The sequence below is a fragment of the Thalassophryne amazonica genome, chromosome 3, assembly GCF_902500255.1.
Source record: "Thalassophryne amazonica chromosome 3, fThaAma1.1, whole genome shotgun sequence".
NCBI lineage: Eukaryota > Metazoa > Chordata > Actinopteri > Batrachoidiformes > Batrachoididae > Thalassophryne > Thalassophryne amazonica.
In genome coordinates, this window is record NC_047105.1 from 63,048,707 (window position 1) to 63,070,193 (window position 21,487).

A 21,487-nucleotide genomic window follows, 5' to 3' on the forward strand; every position below is an offset into this window, starting at 1 on the left:
GGTAAAAGTTGCAAATAATAAATAAATAAATCCCATAAATACCTAAAGTCATACAAATCATATGTAGCACATTACAGGCTTATCTGGTTTTTAAATGGAGTTATGATAAATTCTGCAACTCAACACATACTGTCAAATAGAATTTTTATACTCAAGCTGTGTTTGTTTGAAAACTCAAATTTTGTGCACCAGTTACAGAATATTGTTATGGAGGTCCATAGATTAAATTAGAATACAAATATGAAGACCAGAACTATTGATTTACTGGCTACTACTGTTCCTCTCCTTCCCTTCCTCTGTCTTCCTGTTACTCCTTCTCCCCCTGAGTGAGGAGTTGCACAGTCTGATGGCCTAAGGGCCAAAGGAGTTTTTCAGTCTGTTGGTCCTGCACTTGGTCTGTGGCTGAAGAAGCTCCTCTGATTGCTGATGACGGTGTGCAGAGGGTGACTGTCATTGTCCATAATGTCCAGCAGTTTGTCCAGTGTTCTCGTCATATGGGGGTTATGTGAGACCATGCGCTGGTGCAAATGTCAAAAGTAATCATCTATATGCTGCAGCCAGATGATAAGTGGCCATCCCCTTGAGTGTCTCCAGTGTCCGGGATCCTCAACATCAAGGAATCTCTGTGTCGGATTATGCCCAGAAAAAAGTCATAGCTGATGTTCTTTCCAACACATTATCACATCCAACTCATCACATTTTGATGAAAAACCCTTGTCATGTCCAAGCAGCGATTGATTTGGTTACCCCCTATGTGTCATTAAGGGCCCCTTCACACATAGTACAAATCAGGACGAATCACAGCGGAACAGCTCGTATGAGCGAACCATGAAAACATTGGGCCGATGGGCAGGTGTGAATGATCATGCTGCGACGGTTTCGTGCATGCACAATATCGCGCAGCTGCTGTGAAAAAAAAAATACATGCCACCCACGGGATTCGAACCTGCAATTTCCAAAAGCTAACATCGCTGTCCTGTAAAAGATGCAGGAAATGCCTGAAATCAAGATGGACATGGATGTATTTTTAAAAAATAAAACCACACACCATAAAAATAACATTTCATTTTACTGAATCCCTCTTATCAAGCGAACAATGCAAGTATGAACCGTCTGTTCTTCTGTATATGACCCATGGTCATAGACATACAGTCATGAAATGACATGAATGGTGCAGGGTGCTCTTATCATGTCTACATCTACTGGCCTGGTGTGTCCAGGTGGCCTCTGCGCACATCTGCGTCATGTGGAACAGAGTTCACATGAGTAACGTGACATTCAGATCACCCACTGCTTGTTATGATCTGATGGTTCGTTTCACCTGGGGTAACCTGTCAATGTGCGCGCCGTGCGCTCCCTCGCTGCAGCTTGTCACAACAGCGATATATGTTTTTATGTATGTCCACATGAGGACAGCAAGCAGGCACACACATGTCACAGTGGACAGTTGTTAGGTCATGTTTGTCCAAACACGGTACAAGTTCTCCACCTGGGACGTCCAGATCCACAGATGTCCACAGCAGCTTCTGTCAGTGGCCACACCCCCTGACACGTTAGTGCACACACCAGCGTGTCACTGTGTCTGTGTTATGTGAGCTGTCAGTGAGTCTGTGGTCAGCAGCTGACAGGCACCTCGCTGTGCTGTGTGCGCTCTGACCTGCCTGTCCGGCCCACATGTGATCATGTCTGTGCAGCATATATATCAGCATTTTATGCCCCCCCGGTACGCCACATGTGTCGGGGGAGTGGGGGAGGGGGCATGAACCACACGCACACACATGCGATGCACATGCATACCACAGATGTGTTGCTCTTTGCAAAGCCACACTCGTGGGGACACTTTGACATATTTCACATCCAGCTCAAAAGTGATCATCTGCTGACTGTTTTCATGCTAATAGCGCGAATGGCCACACATTTTGTAAGTGCTAAGCAAACGGGGTTAGATGTGCATGCGTGTCACCTGGAATTTGGCCAACACCTGCCGTGAGAGGGATCAAATGGGCTCTCACGGCGCACACTTTGTCTTACAGCCGGTGGTGTGTGGAAATAGTTTTAGCAACAGGTGTACGAGGAGTTGGAGGCAGCTACGATTTTACACCAATTGTATACAATTCCTGCTTCATGTGCAATTCATGCGCAATTCGTCCACATTCATACTGTGTCTAAAGGGGCCCTTAATGATGTGCAGGTAAATGCTAACCCTAGAACTCTAACCTTAACCCCAATCATAACCCAAACATATACAGTAAAATCACTAAAGTTAAATTAACTCTGTCAGTATTAAATTAACACTGACAGTGAACATATGGTCCCACTCTGACCAGAGTAGGACCATATGTACACTGGCAGTGACTTTTTTTTTACTGTGTAGATAAATGTTGCCTGCTGTGTTGAGGGATGACATGAGAGTCAAGAAGATAGTTTTGTTTGTTATCAGAGAGAAATTAGGCTACTGTGTGTTAACATGCTACACTGCACATCACTAAATGATACCAAGGGGGTGGGTACCCAAGTAATCACATATTAACACTAGGGGAACTGACCAAGCATAAATGACAAGATGGGAGTGAGAATGTGTAGTTCCTTCACAAATATCTTGACCTGTGGTCAACAGCTCTGCTCCAGGAGATCACTAAAGGTGCCTTGACACTTGCATGAATTTGTTTACCACACGGGCACACAATCTGTGTGCCAGTGAGTTAATTAATTGTAAACTGTGCATGAACTGTGCGCGGCTGTGTGCAAGTGCGCAAGCAAAATGTTTAAATGTTCAAAACTTCTGCCACGCATTCATTTTGTGAACTAGACATGAACATTGTGCAACCTATTCAAAACAGTGTGTCACTGAGAGTCAATGCGTCTCACTGCCGCAGCACATCTGGACAAGATGTTACATCTATAATAAACATAATGATACAGATACATTATCTAACATATAAGAAGGAATGAAAATGCAACTGCTTTACAAATCCTTTACAATATATATATTATAAATAATTACCTTTGAGGCAATTCCAAATGCGTTCTCCACCACACAATGTGCATGAGACATATGCTCTCCAGGAACAGAGTTGATGACTTCTAGTTGAGACCTTATGAGCACATTTACAACAACTCACTCATTCATCTTCAACCTCTTATCCAGGATCAGGTCATGGGGGCAACAGCTCCAGCAAGGGACACCAGACTTCCCTTTCCCAGACCACATTGACCACCTCCCACTGTGGGATTGAGGCGTTCCCAGGCCAATGTGGGGATATAATCTCTTTACCTAGTACTGGGTCTTCCCTGGCGTATCCTCCCAGATGGACGTGCCTGGACTACCTCCCTAGGGAGGCGCCCAGGGGGCATCTTTACCTGATGCCCGAACCACCTCAGCTGCTCCTTTCAACATAAAGGAGTAGCGGCTGTACTCCGAGCTCCCCGTGGATGCTCACCCCATCTCTAAGGGAGACACCAGCCATCCTCCTAAGGAAGCCCATTTTGTATCCGCAATCTAGTTCTTTCAGTCATGACCCAAACCTCATGACCATAGGTGAGAGTAGGAATGAAGATTGACCAGTAGCTTGAGAGCTTCGCCTTTTGGCTCAGCTCCCTTTTCGTCACAACAGTACTGCAGAGCGCATGTAATACCACCCCTGCTGCGCCGATTCTCTAGCCAATCTCATGCTCCATTGTCCCCTCACTCATGAACAAGACCCTGAGCTACGCCTTACAACAATGGCAAAGAAAAACAGGAACAAACCTCAGCAGACCAGACTCAGTGATGTCATGCTGTCGTGCCTTTAGCCATGTGTTGCATTACATTCTTTTTTCCTTTCAGCCTCTTCTGGGATATTGGGCTACTGTATATACATACAAGTGACAACATATTTTTATGAATATTACTATTATTGTTCTGTTCTACAGCTAATTCAGACAAAAACTTTCTGTTGTCCGGTCTCTTTGTCAGTATGAGTACTTCAACGCGGTGTTGATCAATGAAGTGGACGAGGAGGGAAATAATGTGGAGCTGGGAGGAGAGTTCATCCTGGAGCCCAATGACCATTTCAACAACCTGTCCGTCAACGTCAGCCTCAGCGTGGTGCAGGTGCCCACCAACATGTACAACAAAGGTGAGAACATGTCAGCCAGAGGACGCAGTGTGCACACTGTGGGGAGTGAACAGGAGGATCCTTGTTGTGTGTGTCACTTCTCCGTTTGTGCTGCCTGCACTCCTTTTGTGGAGCTGTAATGAACTCCCCATAACTCTCTCTTCAGAACACAAAGGGAGGCGCATCCAGCAGGAGGAGTGGAGGCAATGATTTAGTCACCAGCATTCAGCAGGGTCAATAAGGCACAAAGGTCAAATGTGTGCTTGGCTTACCATGAGCACCTCTTAATTTATTTGTCTCTCTCTTTCACTTTCTTTGTGTTTTCCCGCATCCTTCACCTCCTCAGATCCTGACATAGTGAATGGGGTGTACTGGTCTGAAGCGCTCAATAAAGTGTTTGTGGATAATTTTGAGAGAGACCCCACACTGATCTGGCAATACTTTGGGAGTGCAAAAGGCTTCTTCAGACAGTACCCTGGTGAGTGCCCAACGCTCTTTGGTTCTCTGTCATCTGTGCTGGTGTATGTGGGAAGAATTAGGCCTCTGTCAGCCATCAGTGCAGGATAAAAGAAAAAAAAAAACGATCGGTACAAATGACATGGCGTTACTAAAAGGGTAATTTGGCTAATGTAATTTTGCAGACCATCAGAGAGGATGCATATATATGGTCTGTAATTAATCAGACTTTGCTGGAGCAGTTCTTCAGCTGAATAAGAACAGTCTGAAGCTGCTGGAGCCAAACAAAGTTATCAGACTGCTGCAATGATTTGAAACAGGCGGCGAGCTCACTGCAGCAAAAAAGACTGAGATGAGATCCAGCTAATGATACGACCTCACTATCTTAGCAATGAAAAGCTTTGTTTCATCAGCGAGAAAAAGCCTTAATGCAAATAGAAACAGTCCTTAAACATCTTTAGTGAGCTCACTCATCAGGAATTCTTTTATTTATTTTGGCTTGAAGCGTTAACAGGCTCCAAAAGCCTGCTTGGTTTTGTGTGTGTGTGGGGGGGGGGGGGGGGGGGCTCAGCCTTTATTACAACCCCTGGCAAAAATTATGGAATCACCGGCCTCGGAGGATGTTCATTCAGTTGTTTAATTTTGTAGAAAAAAGCAGATCACAGACATGACACAAAACTAAAGTCATTTCAAATGGCAACTTTCTGGCTTTAAGAAACACTATAAGAAATCAGGAAAAAAATTGTGGCAGTCAGTAACGGTTACTTTTTTAGACCAAGCAGAGGGAAAAAAATATGGAATCACTCAATTCTGAGGAAAAAATTATGGAATCATGAAAAAACAAAAGAACATTCCAACACATCACTAGTATTTTGTTGCACCACCTCTGGCTTTTATAACAGCTTGCAGTCTCTGACGCATGGACTTAATGAGTGACAAACAGTACTCTTCATCAATCTGGCTCCAACTTTCTCTGATTGCTGTTGCCAGATCAGCTTTGCAGGTTGGAGCCTTGTCATGGACCATTTTCTTCAACTTCCACCAAAGATTTTCAATTGGATTAAGATCCGGACTATTTGCAGGCCATGACATTGACCCTATGTGTCCTTTTGCAAGGAATGTTTTCACAGTTTTTGCTCTATGGCAAGATGCATTATCATCTTGAAAAATGATTTCATCATCCCCAAACATCCTTTCAATTGATGGGATAAGAAAAGTGTCCAAAATATCAATGTAAACTTGTGCATTTATTGATGATGTAATGACAGCCATCTCCTCAGTGCCTTTACCTGACATGCAGCCCCATATCATCAATGACTGTGGAAATTTACATGTTCTCTTCAGGCAGTCATCTTTATAAATCTCATTGGAACGGCACCAAACAAAAGTTCCAGCATCATCACCTTGCCCAATGCAGATTCGAGATTCATCACTGAATATGACTTTCATCCAGTCATCCACAGTCCACGATTGCTTTTCCTTAGCCCATTGTAACCTTGTTTTTTCTTTTTAGGTGTTAATGATGGCTTTCGTTTAGCTTTTCTGTATGTAAATCCCATTTTCTTTAGGCGGTTTCTTACAGTCCGGTCACAGACGTTGACTCCAGTTTCCTCCCATTCGTTCCTCATTTGTTTTGTTGTGCATTTTCGATTTTTGAGACATATTGCTTTAAGTTTTCTGTCTTGACGCTTTGATGTCTTCCTTGGTCTACCAGTATGTTTGCCTTTAACAACCTTCCCATGTTGTTTGTATTTGGTCCAGAGTTTAAACACAGCTGACTGTGAACAACCAACATCTTTTGCAACATTGCATGATGATTTACCCTCTTTTAAGAGTTTGATAATCGTCTCCTTTATTTCAATTGACATCTCTCGTGTTGGAGCCATGATTCATGTCAGTCCACTTGGTGCAACAGTTCTCCAAGGTGTGATCACTCCTTTTTAGATGCAGACTAATGAGCAGATCTGATTTGACAGGGTGATTCCATAATTTATTCCTCAGAATTGAGTGAGTCCATATTTTTTTCCCTCTGCTTGGTCTAAAAAAGTAACCGTTACTGACTGCCACAATTTTTTTTTCTTGATTTCTTATAGTGTTTGTTAAAGCCAGAAAGTTACCATTTGAAATGACTTTAGTTTTGTGTCATGTCATGATCTGCTTTTTTCTACAAAATTAAACAACTGAATGAACATCCTCCGAGGCCGGTGATTCCATAATTTTTGCCAGGGGTTGTAGATGCAAGTACAGTATTTTCTGTCTCAGATTCTCCTTTAGGATGCAAAAGAAATAGAATTACAATATTTGTCTGAATGATAATTCTTGACATATATATTATTATTGCACTCTAACTACGACTAGTCAAATTGTATTTCAATTCAACTTAAATTATTTATCCAGTATAAAATTAAGCCCAGTCTTACATTTTTTTTCGTGCTCCCGTCATGAAATGAGTCAAATTTTCGTGACAGGGGTTTTTTCAACTCACTATTACTAACCCTACTCCTACCCCCAACCCTAACCTTAACCATAACCTAAACCTACTCCTTCCCCCCCACCCTAACCATAACAACCCGACCCCACCGCTTCACTTTTAATTTCGTGCAGCCATCACAGAATGAATTAGAATGAATTTGTGCTGTCATGACGAAAATGAGGCGCCACGTCACAATATCACAAAATCACAAACCAATAGATTAATGTATACGAGGTCTGTCAATAAAGCAACGGTCCTTTTTATTTTTTTCAAAAACTATATGGATTTCATTCATATGTTTTTACGTCAGACATGCTTGAACCCTCGTGCGCATGCGTGAGTTTTTCCACGCCTGTCGGTGACGTCATTCGCCTGTGAGCACTCCTTGTGGGAGGAGTCGTCCAGCCCCTCGTCGGAATTCCTTTGTCTGAGAAGTTGCTGAGAGACTGGCGCGTTGTTTGATCAAAGTTTTTTCTAAACCTGTGAGACACATCGAAGTGGACACGGTTCGAAAAATTAAACTGGTTTTGAGGTGATTCTGTCGCTTTAAGGACTTCCCACGGTGCGAGACGTCGCTCAGCGCTCTCAGCCGCCGTCGTCAGCCTGTTCAAGCTGAAAACCTCCACATTTCAGGCTCTATTGATCCAGGACGTCGTGAGAGAACAGAGAAGTTTCAGAAGAAGTCGGTTTCAGCATTTTATCCGGATATTCCACTGTTAAAGGAGATTTTTTTAATGAAAGACGTGCGGACGGGACGCAGCCAACGCGGCGCAGCGGCACAGGAAAAACACCTCCGTGTTGATAACCATTTGTAAAATCCAGGCGGCTTTTGATGGCTTTCAGTGGAGTGAGTATATGAGAAATTGTTTAACAGCAGGACATGTTCCAACTTGTCCTTAAGGCTTTCAACAGAGGTGTTTTTCCTGTGGCGGAGCGGACCCGTCCGCACGTCTTTCATTAAAAAAATCTCCTTTAACAGTGGAATATCCGGATAAAATGCTGAAACCGACTTCTTCTGAAACTTCTCTGTTCTCTCACGACGTCCTGGATCAATAGAGCCTGAAATGTGGAGGTTTTCAGCTTGAACAGGCTGACGACGGCGGCTGAGAGCGCTGCACAACGTCTCGCACCGTGGGAAGTCCTTAAAGCAACAGAATCACCTCAAAATCTCTCATCAGCCGTTAAAATTTTCACTGAAAACCAGCTTAATTTTTCAAACCGTGTCCACTTCGATGTGTCTCACAGGTTTAGAAAAAATTTTGATCAAACAACGCGTCAGTCTCTCAGCAACTTCTCAGACAAAGGAATTCCGACGAGGGCTGGACGACTCCTCCCACAAGGAGTGCTCACAGGCGAATGATGTCACCGACAGGCGTGGAAAAACTCACGCATGCGCATGAGGGTTCAAGCATGTCTGACGTAAAAACATATGAATGAAATCCATATAGTTTTTGAAAAAAATAAAAAGGACCGTTACTTTATTGACAGCCCTCGTATTTTGTGCTGCTGAATCACGACTTTCCGTGAGACCAAGTCACCTCAAGGCCTTACACACAAGCAAGGATTACACATTAATAACCCCACGAACAAGCACACTGGTGACAGTGATTAGAAAAGAACTCCCTCAGACATTTTTGAATTACTGAAAGAAAGCTCAAGCAGATCAGAATCACTGGGGTGACCATGTGCTTTGACAGGACTACCGAAATGGGATAAAGCACAACACATAGTTACAGCATGCAAAGACAGAAAATCTGCAGCTAAACAGCCATATGCCATATGTTCTGGACAATATGTTGCATCAGAGTATTAGTTGCATCTGTCCAAAAATACATCATGAAGAGGAAAAAAGCAAACATATGCAAGGCCAGTGTTGGGCACGTTACTTTAAAAAAGTTACTAATTACTTTCCCAAAATGTAATTGTGTTATTAAATGAGTTACAGCAAATAAAAGCATTTTAAAAGTAATTAGTAATTAGTTACTGGGGAAAGTATTGTAAAGGCCCCCTGACACAAGCATGACTTTGATTCACGCACTTTGAATGACCTGTGTCATGCAGGAAAGTAAACTCGTCTTTAACTGGTGTAGACTGAATGTGAGAGGAGTGCTGGCACGTGCAATTGCGCAAAGAGAAATTTGAAATGTTAAAAAAATCCTTCACGCATAAATGTCGTGCTACGTGGCACGATCTAATCGCCAACACGACGTGCAGCTCATCAAGTCCAGTAAAGAAGTGAACAGAGGGAGTGGTGACGTCAGCAGATCGCATCAGAGCGCAGCTTGTCTGAAGGATTATAACAAGAAGTTAAATCTATCAAAAACACACTTTAACAGCTGCACACAAGAAGGAAAGAACACACAACTGTTTTACCAAGCTATGACAATGTAAACATGACAAATAATTATCTTTTTAGGCAGCTCAAAATGCTTTCTGCAGCTCATTAGGCGCGCATGCACACACGCGAACGGCTGAAGCTGAAGCGGTCCTCTGTGATTCAGGAAGCGATTAGAGCCGTTTTCAGTGGCCAGTTTGCAGAGAAAATGACTAATCCAACACAAAATAATTATTTTATATCCACAGCGTCCAGCGCAGTGCACGCGGCAGCTGGTAGAACAAACAATGGCGTCCAGCTGGGATCACAACAAGTGGGATCATCACAACGACAGGCGTGCAAGTGCGTGAACCAAAAGTCATGCTCGTGTCAGGGGGCCTTTACTTTTAAAAAAATGTTCACATATGTCAATGAATTTGGACCCCACCACCACCTTATGCCCGGTCACATGGCACTCACGAAGGACACCGAAGCCAAAACGAAACAAGAAATCTGGACTTACATTGACTTTCAGAGACATGATTTAATCGTTGTCCAGCTTTGTTCCTGTAGCTGCGCTTCATCAGAATTTTCAAACTGTTGAAAAATGTGAACCAATTCTGACAACAGCCTCAATTCGTCCATATTCCGTTTTGCTTTCTGTCTTGACTGTTACTCATTGTTTGCATAGTTTCTGTACAGTCTGCGTTCCATTTGACTGTCGTCCAACTTCGTCTAACCTCCCACGTCCGACATCTTGCACGAACTTTGATGATATCTAAACAGATCAATAACTAAAGCTTGTTCCCAGTCTTTATTTAAAAGTGTGGTTTTTAAGTTTAACAGGATGATTTAATTTCTTTCATTCTCTGAGACCCAGCACATCCTTCTCAATCAGATGTTCTTCTTCTTTTTTTATGGCAGTTGGCATCCAGATTAATTGTGCATTACTGCCACCTTCTGCTCTGGAGTGTGGCTTAAACAGTACATTATTCAGATCAGCATACTGGAGCAGCTTTGCTGCTTTGAAATACATGTATAAGTTGCAGGACCAGCCACAGAAGATACAGTAAAAATAGCTGACCGATCGTCTGGAAAATAAGGTATATAAGGTCCAGAGTTCACAACTATTGATGGTTGTAAAGACAACTAAGAGGTGAATATTAGTGCCCCAGTAAGGTCAGGTCAGGTCTGGGAGCATGTGTTGGTGCCACAAATCACTGCATCTACTTCACCAAGGAACTGCACCCAAACAGACAACCGGTCTAATAAAATAGGCTGCAGTGTTGTTTTCTATGAAATTGAAATGTAACTATGGAAAGCAAAATAAAACATTGGACATGTTATAACAACTTTGCCACAGTCACCTTGGTTTACATATATTAAGTTTAGATATGCACATTGATGTGGCAGTATCATCTCAGATAATATAATATCTGAACCCCCTATTATGTTCCAGCATTTTTTGAATTCTCACCTTAATCTGTTTTTCAGGGGTGAAGTGGCATCCTGATGAACACGGTGTCATTGGTTTTGACTGCAGAAACAGGAAGTGGTATGCACATGCTATTTTGAGCTTTCTAACCTTTGTTCCATTATCGGCCTTGACAGTTTATTAAATTCATATCACAGGTACATCCAGGCAGCGACGTCTCCAAAGGATGTGGTTATCTTAGTCGACGTTAGTGGAAGCATGAAAGGGCTGAGACTGACCATCGCGAGGCAGACCGTCTCCTCCATATTAGACACACTGGGAGACGACGACTTCTTCAATATCATTGCAGTAGGTTTTATTTCAAGCACACTGGTGTGTGGAAATGCCTTTTTTAAAATCTAAGCATCAATATGTTTTCCAGTACAATCAGGAGATCCACTATGTGGAGCCATGTCTGAACGGCACACTTGTCCGCGCTGACAGAACCAATAAAGACGTGAGTCCCAATCAAACTGGCATACAACAGATGTCTATATCAGGTAGAAATGTGTGTGATTAATGCTTGAAATATTTGTTTCCCATTAAAGCACTTCAGAGAACATCTGGACAAGCTGTTTGCCAAAGGCATTGGGCTACTGGGTGAAGCTTTGACTGAAGCATTTCTGATTCTGAGTGAAGTAAGTAAGCAACACAGCATACAGCATAAAGCCCTGGTCAGGCCAAATAGTGAACAATGATAATGAGCCACGTAGCATGAATTTTTTCTATATGTGTGTGAGTCGAATTATTCAAGAATAGTGGCTCTTAGAGGCAGAATATTCGACTAACAGGGCTCATCTCAGAGCATGGTGCTAATTTGAAGAAGTTGCTAATTTGAAGAAGTTCAAAATTTAGCGCGGGGCATTTTGTGTACAAGGTGCTACAAGGACAAAAGAGGATGTTAGAGGCATATTAGTCGTGAGTACGAGTCTGTTACAAGCCCATTATCTGAGTACCTGACAGTTACAAGGACAGAACAGGCTGCATGCAACAGGAACAGGTTCCACTCGGAGAAAGCCCCTGTAGCCTTTTTTTAACATCTGTTTCCTGCAATTCCTTCAGAACAACATCATATATGTGACTCATTATTCAAATAATCACTGAAATTTATGACAAATTCATACGTGGCTCATTATTCATGGCTTTATTATTCGGTCTGACCAGGGCTTAACATCATTTGTTTTTCTGTGATTGTGGGAGAATTCAAAAGCTGTTGAAGTCATCAACATTTCTTTAATTTTCTTTCACATATTTTCTTTCCAACTTAAGAAATGTACAAAGCACTAACGATAACAGGAGAGAAGAATCAAGAAAAAGCATTTACAGTATGTTATTTCATGTTATTGTTTGTGATGATGCAGGTGCGTCTCTTGCTGTTAGTACTGGCAGTGGTTCCCGTTTTCCTCGGGTGAAGATTAGTTTCCACGTAATAAATGTTTTTTTATTTTAAAATAAATAATTAAATAAAGTGTGAGTACACCATTGTAATCAGCACATCAACGCGGTGGTTTTCAGTTACAGCACTCAGAGTACACTAAGAGTTATTCACTCTTTTAAAATGTCATTATGCTAAAACTGTCAAACGTGCTATTTCCTAATAGTATTAAGACAATTGTTGATTATTTGTCGTTTTATGTTTCACATTCTGTACTGTGTTGACTTTGACTTACAGTAGTGTTCAGAATAATAGTAGTGCTATGTGACTAAAAAGATTAATCCAGGTTTTGAGTATATTTCTTATTGTTACATGGGAAACAAGGTACCAGTAGATTCAGTAGATTCTTACAAATCCAACAAGACCAAGCATTCATGATATGCACACTCTTAAGGCTATGAAATTGGGCTATTAGTAAAAAAGTAGAAAAGGGGGTGTTCACAATAATAGTAGTGTGGCATTCAGTCAGTGAGTTCATCAGTTTTGTGGAACAAACAGGTGTGAATCAGGTGTCGCCTATTTAAGGATGAAGCCAGCACCTGTTGAACATGCTTTTCTCTTTGAAAGCCTGAGGAAAATGGGATGTTCAAGACATTGTTCAGAAGAACAGCGTAGTTTGATTAAAAAGTTGATTGGAGAGGGGAAAACTTATACGCAGGTGCAAAAAATTATAGGCTGTTCATCTACAATGATCTCCAATGCTTTAAAATGGACAAAAAAACAGACGCGTGGAAGAAAATGGAAAACAACCATCAACATGGATAGAAGAATAACCAGAATGGCAAAGACTCACCCACTGATCAGCTCCAGGATGATCAAAGACAGTCTGGAGTTACCTGTAGGTGCTGTGACAGTTAGAAGACGCCTGTGTGAAGCTAATTTATTTGCAAGAATCCCCCGCAAAGTCTCTCTGTTAAATAAAAGACGTGCAGAAGAGGTTACAATTTGCCAAAGAACACATCAACTGGCCTAAAGAGAAATGGAGGAATATTTTGTGGATTGATGAGAGTAAAATTGTTCTTTTTGGGTCCAAGGGCCGCAGACAGTTTGTGAGATGACCCCCAAACTCTGAATTCAAGACACAGTTCACAGTGAAGACAGTGAAGCATGGTGGTGCAAGCATCATGATATGGGCATGTTTCTCCTACTATGGTGTTGGGCCTATATATCGCATACCAGGTATCATGGATCAGTTTGGATATGTCAAAATACTTGAAGAGGTCATGTTGCCTTATGCTGAAGAGGACATGCCTTTGAAAATGGGTGTTTCAACAAGACAATGACACCAAGCACACTAGTAAATGAGTAAAATCTTGGTTCCAAACCAACAAAATTAATGCCTCGCAGATGTGAAGAAATCATGAAAAACTGTGGTTATACAACTAAATACTAGTTTAGTGATTCACAGGATTGCTAAAAAAAAAGCAGTTTGAACATAATAGTTTTGAGTTTGTAGCATCAACAGCAGATGCTACTATTATTGTGAACACCCCCTTTTCTACTTTTTTTTACTAATAGCCCAATTTCATAGCCTTAAGAGTGTGCATATCATGAATGCTTGGTCTTGTTGGATTTGTGAGAATCTACTGAATCTACTGGTACCTTGTTTCCCATGTAACAATAAGAAATATACTCAAAACCTGGATTAATCTTTTTAGTCACATAGCACTACTATTATTCTGAACACTACTGTAGATTAATTACTACCAAGATTAAACACACTCCAATACAGAAGGTGGTGGTATGCACCTCTAAAGCTGGTTTGTGTTCTGCCAATAAACACAAAGAAGAAGCGTGCAGCAGCGTTCATCAATCAACCTTTGTTTATGCAAGACCTTTCCCAAACCCCTCTAGATCCACCACTGGTACCAACTGTTAAGCATGATGGTGCAACATCATGCTCTTGGTTTTGTTGTCATTGTCAGTGGTGTATTGCAAAAAGATAGTTGAAACTAGGACACTTGGTTGTTTCAACAGGGTAATGATCCCAAAAGGCATTAGAAGCTTGTTGATGACTACCACAAGTGCCTAGTCATGCCGAAAATTGCAAAGAGTCGTTCAGCCAAATAGTAGGTGTGATGTATTTATAATAACGCCTTGATTTTAGAAATCCCAAAATAAAGAGCAACTTGACTGGGAGGAACACTAGGAGAAGCACATGTGTTTCTCCATGTAAAGCTGTATGTTGGGGTTCGGTTTGGGTGAGGGTTTTTTTGTGTTCTTTTGATGTGGTTCCTGTTTCTGTGTCCTTTGGTGTCTCTGGTCATCTGTGCGTGTGTGCATCTCCTCTTGTTGTCTGTGGGTGCGTGTGTGAGGGTGTCGCCTGTCTGTCGTGTGCGGGTCTGTGTCTGTCTCCCCTGCGATCTGCGTGTGTGTGTGTGTGTATGTGGGTGAAAGCGTGTATGGTCAAGTCCTTGTATGTGCATGTTTTGTTTCCTCATTCTTTGTTCACTATGAGTTAGGTTGCTCTGTTTTTTCTGTTGTCTTATCATGTTTGTGTTCTGGTTTGGGCCCCTCGTGCATTTCTGTTTAGTATTTTACCTGTTAGTTCCTGGTCTACTGCTGCACTTGGTTGTCAGGGTGACGCCTGACAGCTGAGTGCAGTGTCTTAACAGCTGTTCGCTGAGAGGGCTCCACCCTAGTGCTCTTATTTGTGTCACTTCTTTTCGCTTCTTGTCTTTTATTTCTTCCTGGCTTTTATTGGAGTTCTGTTGTTCACCTCTGTGTCATTCTGTTGGTCAAATGTTTTTGATCGTGTATGTTTCCACTCGGGTTGTCCGTTTGTTTTTCATTTTTGTTTTTTCATTTTTGTGCACTCCCAATCTCTCCCATGTGCCCCCTCGGTTCCGTTTGTTATCACCACACCTGTGGGTAATCTGTTTTGTTTATTACTTAAGCCACTCCTTTGTTAATGGCCCTTGCCGGTCGATCATCTTGGACTCAGTGTTTTACCGTACATCCTTGACCTCCCCTGTCATACCACTGGTTCACACTTCACCTGTTTGTTCCCTCACTGTCGTGTTTTTGACAGTTGTTTTTTTGTTTGTTTGTTTTCCACCATTTGTTACTCACCCTGGCTCTGGCAGTACTTTTACGTTGATCTTTTTGGATTTTTCACTAACACCTGTGGGTTAAACACCTTTGTTGGCACCTTAACCCTTTGTTGTCTGGCTGTTTGCATACTGGGGTCCAACCCTTGTTTCCTAGTGGTTCCAGCCATAACACTGTAACTGTGTTATCTGGCATAAAGCATGTCACAGATAACAAAGCAGATCCATTGCAGTCACCTCAAACAACAGGTGGCAACATGAGCGGGGGGGAGTCCAGATTAGAATTACAATTTCTAATTCTGCTAGTCATAATTTGAAATGTTTTAACTTTTACACAAATCAAAATGACTGGATCAGTTTCTGGGTCTGAGGTGGATGAAGTGGTGAGGAATAGTGGAATGAGATCTTTAGGATGCTCATCTGTCTCATCTGTCACTTAAATGTCGAGGAACATCCAGAGTGCAATACAAGCAGAAATGTTTTCATGAACAAATTTGTTTATTCATTAGATATAATGATGAGTGTATCCATCACAAATATACTTTGTTATAATTTACACTCTGCTTTTGTTTGCACACTCAGAAAGTGCTGATGTGCAACTCTGAGCATGCACGCTCCACTCGTTGGACTGTTAGGAGGTGTGTTGTTTGTCGAAACGCTCCAGCGCTATCTTCGCTCTGCCCTCCAAACACAGACACATCTATTCTGAAGCATGATTAATGGCTCTAATTAATGTCAATGATTAATAAGGTGTTTGATTGAAACACAAAGCAGATAAGGCCAGAAGCCTCGCTGCACACTCCTTTTATCTCCGTTTTCAGGCCGGCTTTGGCGACACTGCAGAAGCTCAGGGAGCTTTTACCACTGGATTTGTCAGATTAATTAAAACCCTGCAATGAATATGGTAATCAGTTAGCCAGTAGACTGTTCCAGCACTACCCAGCAAAGAAAGACTAGAAACCAGATCAAAAGTAGAAGTCAGCTCAGAAGGAGTGCACTGCACTGCACCAATTCCACACCCAGATGGATGGAAGGAATGCTGTAGTGGGGAAAAAAAATGAAAAGAGACATCAGAATACAATATTTTATTATCAATTGATGTAATCAGTGCCATTACTGAGTGCTTTTGTTGGTTTGTTTGTGTGTGTTTGAGCTCATTGATTAAAGCTGCAGTGAGATGATGTGAATTAAATAAAGTGATTTGAGAAGCACAGTTTTTCATGATGGGAGGGGCTGCTGCTCCACATTTAATTTGCACTCTTTTATAAACCTCAGACATCAGAATGGGCATCAAAAATGTTAGAATGTTTTGAAGAAAACAGTTTTGGCAAAAGAAATAAGTTTATTTGCACCAATAGATGGAGCTCAAGCATGTCCACGAGAGATTTGAAAGTGGAACAATAATTAAAAAATAATACGTTCCATCATTATGACACATGCATGTTGGTATTAAAGCATATATATTTATTTTTTTAGATAATCATGTTGAGCTGCTGGTGTGCAAGCAGCTCAGCGCATTTTAGATTGTGCTTTTTCTCTCTTCTATCACAGGTCAATAACATGCTTAATTACTGTGATTCATCTTCTGGTGTGAGAACAAAGCGAAGCCGCAGTCCTCAGGTGTATTTGCTGAGTGTTTATCTGTATTGGTGCTTGATGGTGAACATCTTCATGCAGCATAAGCAGAAGAAGACCTGTGACAAAGCCAGCATTTGCTACCTAAATAAAAGTGCATGTATTATTTGTTACTTATATACATAATGCCATTGTATCTTTATGTGTTTTAGTTCAACCAGACTGGACATGGCAGTGTGTGCAGCCAGGCCATTATGCTGGTGACTGACGGGGCCACTGAAATGTATGATGATGTTTTCGAAAAGTACAACTGGCCGGAAAGAAAAGTGAGTCTCTCTATTTATGCTGTTGTCCCTCTTTTCCCCCCCTGAATTTCCAGCTTGCAATGCAATTTTCTTCCACTGGGGATTCATTTTAATACTACTAGCTTGTCGTTTTGAGGAATTGGTTTCTGACTTGATTACCAGTCATAAGTGTAACATAAAAAACATGTTAATGTGATGTTTTTCAATGTGTTGACCCACCACAGGGCAATGTTTCTCCCCTGGGAGGAATAAAATGCCCGAAATTACCTGCTTTCAAGGGCAGTTTGTGTACAAGCAACTCAGTCCTAAAGGTCAAGGGACATCATCCTGGACTCAGCACATGGGTTGCCGTCTTTTATTGAGCCCCTTTGTGCGACCTAAACACAGAATGAACGGCTGTGCCATTCACAAAGCCGTTATAAACAGTAGCTCCAGGGCTATTGTACGCTCCTCTCAGGCTTGTGTGTTTTGGCAGTGCATGGGCCAGTATTTGGCAATGCGCCGTATCTGTTGCCCTCCCCTTTATGCACCCTCAGGGCTGCAACATGCCAGCAAGTCAGTGTTTCCTATATGTTTTATGCTGAGCACAGCATCTGGAGGCAATGAGCCGCGCAGGTTTGGCAAAATGTCACACAGCGTTTTCTGAAAGGAGAGTGCCCTTGTGCACGTGCCCCCCCCCCCCACACACACACGCAAGAACAATTAATACAGTTCAAGTGTATGCATTGCTCTTTGAGAAAAAAGATTGATCCTCCTTTTATAAAAGAACAGTTTTAGCTTCTTTTCAAAAAAAAGAGATGAAATGAGGTGTTCCAGTTGCACTCGGACGTTGTAATTCTCCAGTTTATATGTAGGAAGTTTCAATTGGAATGCGTCCTGAAGTCACCACGCTTATCTCCCTGCATAGCTAACTCAACTAATTAGGCATTTTGGAACCTGGGATAAAGGAGCGACCACAAACTGCCGTACACTGACTCTGGCTCGGAGTTTGGTAGCTGGAAAAGAAGCAGCACAACACTGACACAAGCCGGCTCCCAGCCTCACTTCTTACAAATGGAGCCAAGTCTGTTTGAGTTTTGAGTTTGTTTGTTTGTTGTTTTTTTACGGAAGCATGTGGTCGCACATTGAGCTCAGGTCTGCGAGAAAAAAAATGCGCAAACTGGGACAAGGTTTCAGTGGGGATTTGAAGAAAGCTGTTTGGCAGCTCTTCACCTATTTAAGGTGAGTTGCTCCTCTTGGTTTTGGCCTCTCTCTCTCTCTCTCTCTCTCTCTCTCTCTCTCTCTCTCTCTCTCTCTCTCTCTCTCTCTCTCTCTCTCACACACACACACACACACACACACACACACACACACACACACACACACACACACACACACACACACACACATTCTCTCTGGGACGTTGTGTAAAATGTAAACAAAAAACAGAATACAATGATTTGCAAATCCTCTTCAACCTATATTCAGTTGAATACACCAGAAAGACAAGATATTTAATGTTCAACTGATAAACTTTATTGTTTTTGTGCAAATATTTGCTCATTTTGAAACAGATGCCTGCAACACATTTAAAAAAAAAGCTGGGACAGTGGTATGTTTACCACTGTGTTACATCACCTTTCCTTGTAACAACACTCAATAAGCGTTTGGAAACTGAGGACACTAACTGTTGAAGCTTTGTAGGTGGAATTCTTTCCCATTCTTGCTTGATGTACGGACTTCAGTTGTTCAACAGTCCGGGGTCTCCGTTGTCGTATTTTGCGCTCCATAATGCGCCACACATTTTCAGTGGGCGACAGGTCTGGACTGCAGGCAGGCCAGTCTAGTACCCGCACTCTTTTACTACGAAGCCACGCTGTTGTAACACGTGCAGAATGTGACTTGGCATTGTCTTGCTGAAATAAGCAGGGACATCCCTGAAAAAGACGTTGCTTGGATGGCAGCATGTGTTGCTCCAAAACCTGGATGCACCTTTCAGCATTGATGGTGCCATCACAGATGTGTAAGTTGCCCATGCCATGGGCACTAACACACCCCCATACCAGATGCTGGCTTTTAAACTTTGCGCTGGTAACAATCTGGATGGTGCTTGTCCTCTTTTGTCCGGAGGACACAACATCCATGATTTCCAAAAACAATTTGAAATGTGGACTCATCAGACCACAGCACACTTTTCCACTTTGTGTCTGTCCATTTCAAATGAGCTCAGGCCCAGAGAAGGCGGCGGCCTTTCTGGATGTTGTTGATGTATGGCTTTTGCTTTGCATGGTAGCGTTTTAACTTGCACTTGTAAATGCAGCGATGAACTGTGTTAACTGACAATGGTTTTCTGAAGTGTTCCTGAGCCCACATGGTAAGATCCTTTACACAATGATGTCGGTTTCTCATGCAGTGCCGTCTAAGGGATCGAAGGTCACGGGCATTCAATGTTGGTTTTTGGCCTTGCCGCTTACGTGTAGAAAGTTATCCAGATTCTGTGAATCTTCTGATTATATTATGAACTGTAGATGATGGAATCCCTAAATTCCTTGCAATTAAACGTTGACAAAACATTGTTCTTAAACTGCTGGACTATTTTTTTTCCACACAGTTGTTCACAAAGTGGTGATCCTTGCCCCATCTTTGCTTGTGAATGCCTGAGCCTTTTGGGGATGCTCCTTTTATACCCAATCATGACCCTCATAATTTGTGTCCTCAGTTCCCAAACGCTTATTGAGTTTTGTTAGAAGGAAAGGTGATGTAACACAGTGGTAAACATGCCACTGTCCCAGATTTTTTGAAACGTGTTGCAGGCATCCATTTCAAAATGAGCAAATATTTGCACAAAAACAATAAAGTTTATCAGTTTGAACATTAAATATCTTGTCTTTGTGGTGTATTCAATTGAATATAGGTTGAAGAAGCTTTGCAAATCATTGTATTCTGTTTTTATTTACATTTTACACAACATCCCAACTTTATTGGAATTGTGGTTGTAGTAGCTGTTGCTTACAGTGACTGGCTACACCGCTTTACAAACTGAGCAGTAAACTGAAACATACCTTCTGCACCATGTGTACTCTTCCATGAAGTCTCTTTGCTGGACCACATATGTTTTGTCACCCACTATACTCCAAAGGAACAACCACACTTTCTTCAAGACTTTCTTTGAGGTGTCCATTGTGATTTCCAACTTGCAACGCTGTGTGGAAACTGAAACACATTTAAGTTAGGTGTGACCCTCATTTCATTTCCAACCATGACTTATGACTTACAAGGCAACTGGAACGTGGCAAAAGAAAAGAGGAAACACAGTTCCCTGATGACGCTGTGAAAGGAAGTTCTTGGTGAAAATCAGATTATTTCAGGCCTGAATGATGAATTACTGTGGTGGTGCTTCACTTTGCATGTTTGTTTGTATCTGATTCTTTGCATCTTTGTAGCATCTATGTGTCCTCTGCACAGGTACGTATATTCCCTTACCTGATTGGACGAGAGTCTGCGTTTGCTGATAATCTCAAATGGATGGCTTGTGCGAACAAAGGTTTGGGAATTCTTGATAATCACTTTCCAAGACAGCTCGCCATCACTGTGTTTGCGTGTACTAATATGAAAGGTTGCTGATGTGTGGTGTGGCTGATGTGTATTTATATGAGGCTTTTTCCAGGTGTGTTTGTGTGCATGCTGGCTCAGACTCTTTCTGCCAAAAGGTAATGAAGTGGCACTTGGGGAGGTCAGAGGTCAAGCTGCTCTAATCCCTCTTCCTGTCAGAGTGTCTCCCTCTTGGCTGCTCAGTGCTGATGGCTCCCGCGTGTCTGTGCTTCGGATGAGTGCGCTCCGGAAGGGGAAGTCACGAAAACAGATCACAGTTGTGGGATTGTGGAGAAACAAGCCTCAAACCTCCTTTCACATACAGACCCCCACTGTTAAATAACCTAACGTGTCCGAGATGGAACACGGTCAGCACCGGCAGGAGCTGACACCAAGTCAAATACCTGAACTGCCGTGAACCTGTTCAGAGTACTTCATTATACGAGGTCTGTCCGTAAAGTATAGGTCCTTTTTGTTTTTTTCAAAAACTATATGGATTTCATTCATATGTTTTTACGTCAGATATGCTTGAACCCTTGTGCGCATGCGTGAGTTTTTCCACGCCTGTCGGTGACGTCATTCGCCTGTGAGCACTCCTTGTGGGAGGAGTCGTCCAGCCCCTCGTCGGAATTCCTTTGTCTGAGAAGTTGCTGAGAGACTGGCGCTTTGTTTGATCAAAATTTTTTCTAAAACTGTGACACATCGAAGTGGACATGGTTCGAAAAATTAAGCTGGTCT

The 21,487-nt window shown here is 42.2% G+C and overlaps 1 protein-coding gene across 3 annotated transcripts in view; it reads left to right on the top strand.

Annotated features, from left to right (window-relative positions):
• Positions 1-21,487, top strand: part of cacna2d3 (calcium channel, voltage dependent, alpha2/delta subunit 3) — a 139,960-nt gene that overhangs the window by 54,632 nt on the left and 63,841 nt on the right. For all 3 annotated transcript variants that reach the window (XM_034166510.1, XM_034166511.1, XM_034166512.1), the window contains exons 6-13: positions 3,956-4,118; positions 4,444-4,575; positions 10,835-10,895; positions 10,973-11,123; positions 11,197-11,271; positions 11,363-11,452; positions 17,087-17,200; positions 20,624-20,702. In XM_034166510.1, the coding sequence (XP_034022401.1) occupies positions 3,956-4,118; positions 4,444-4,575; positions 10,835-10,895; positions 10,973-11,123; positions 11,197-11,271; positions 11,363-11,452; positions 17,087-17,200; positions 20,624-20,702 (865 nt within the window). The remainder of the gene's footprint in view (positions 1-3,955; positions 4,119-4,443; positions 4,576-10,834; positions 10,896-10,972; positions 11,124-11,196; positions 11,272-11,362; positions 11,453-17,086; positions 17,201-20,623; positions 20,703-21,487) is intronic.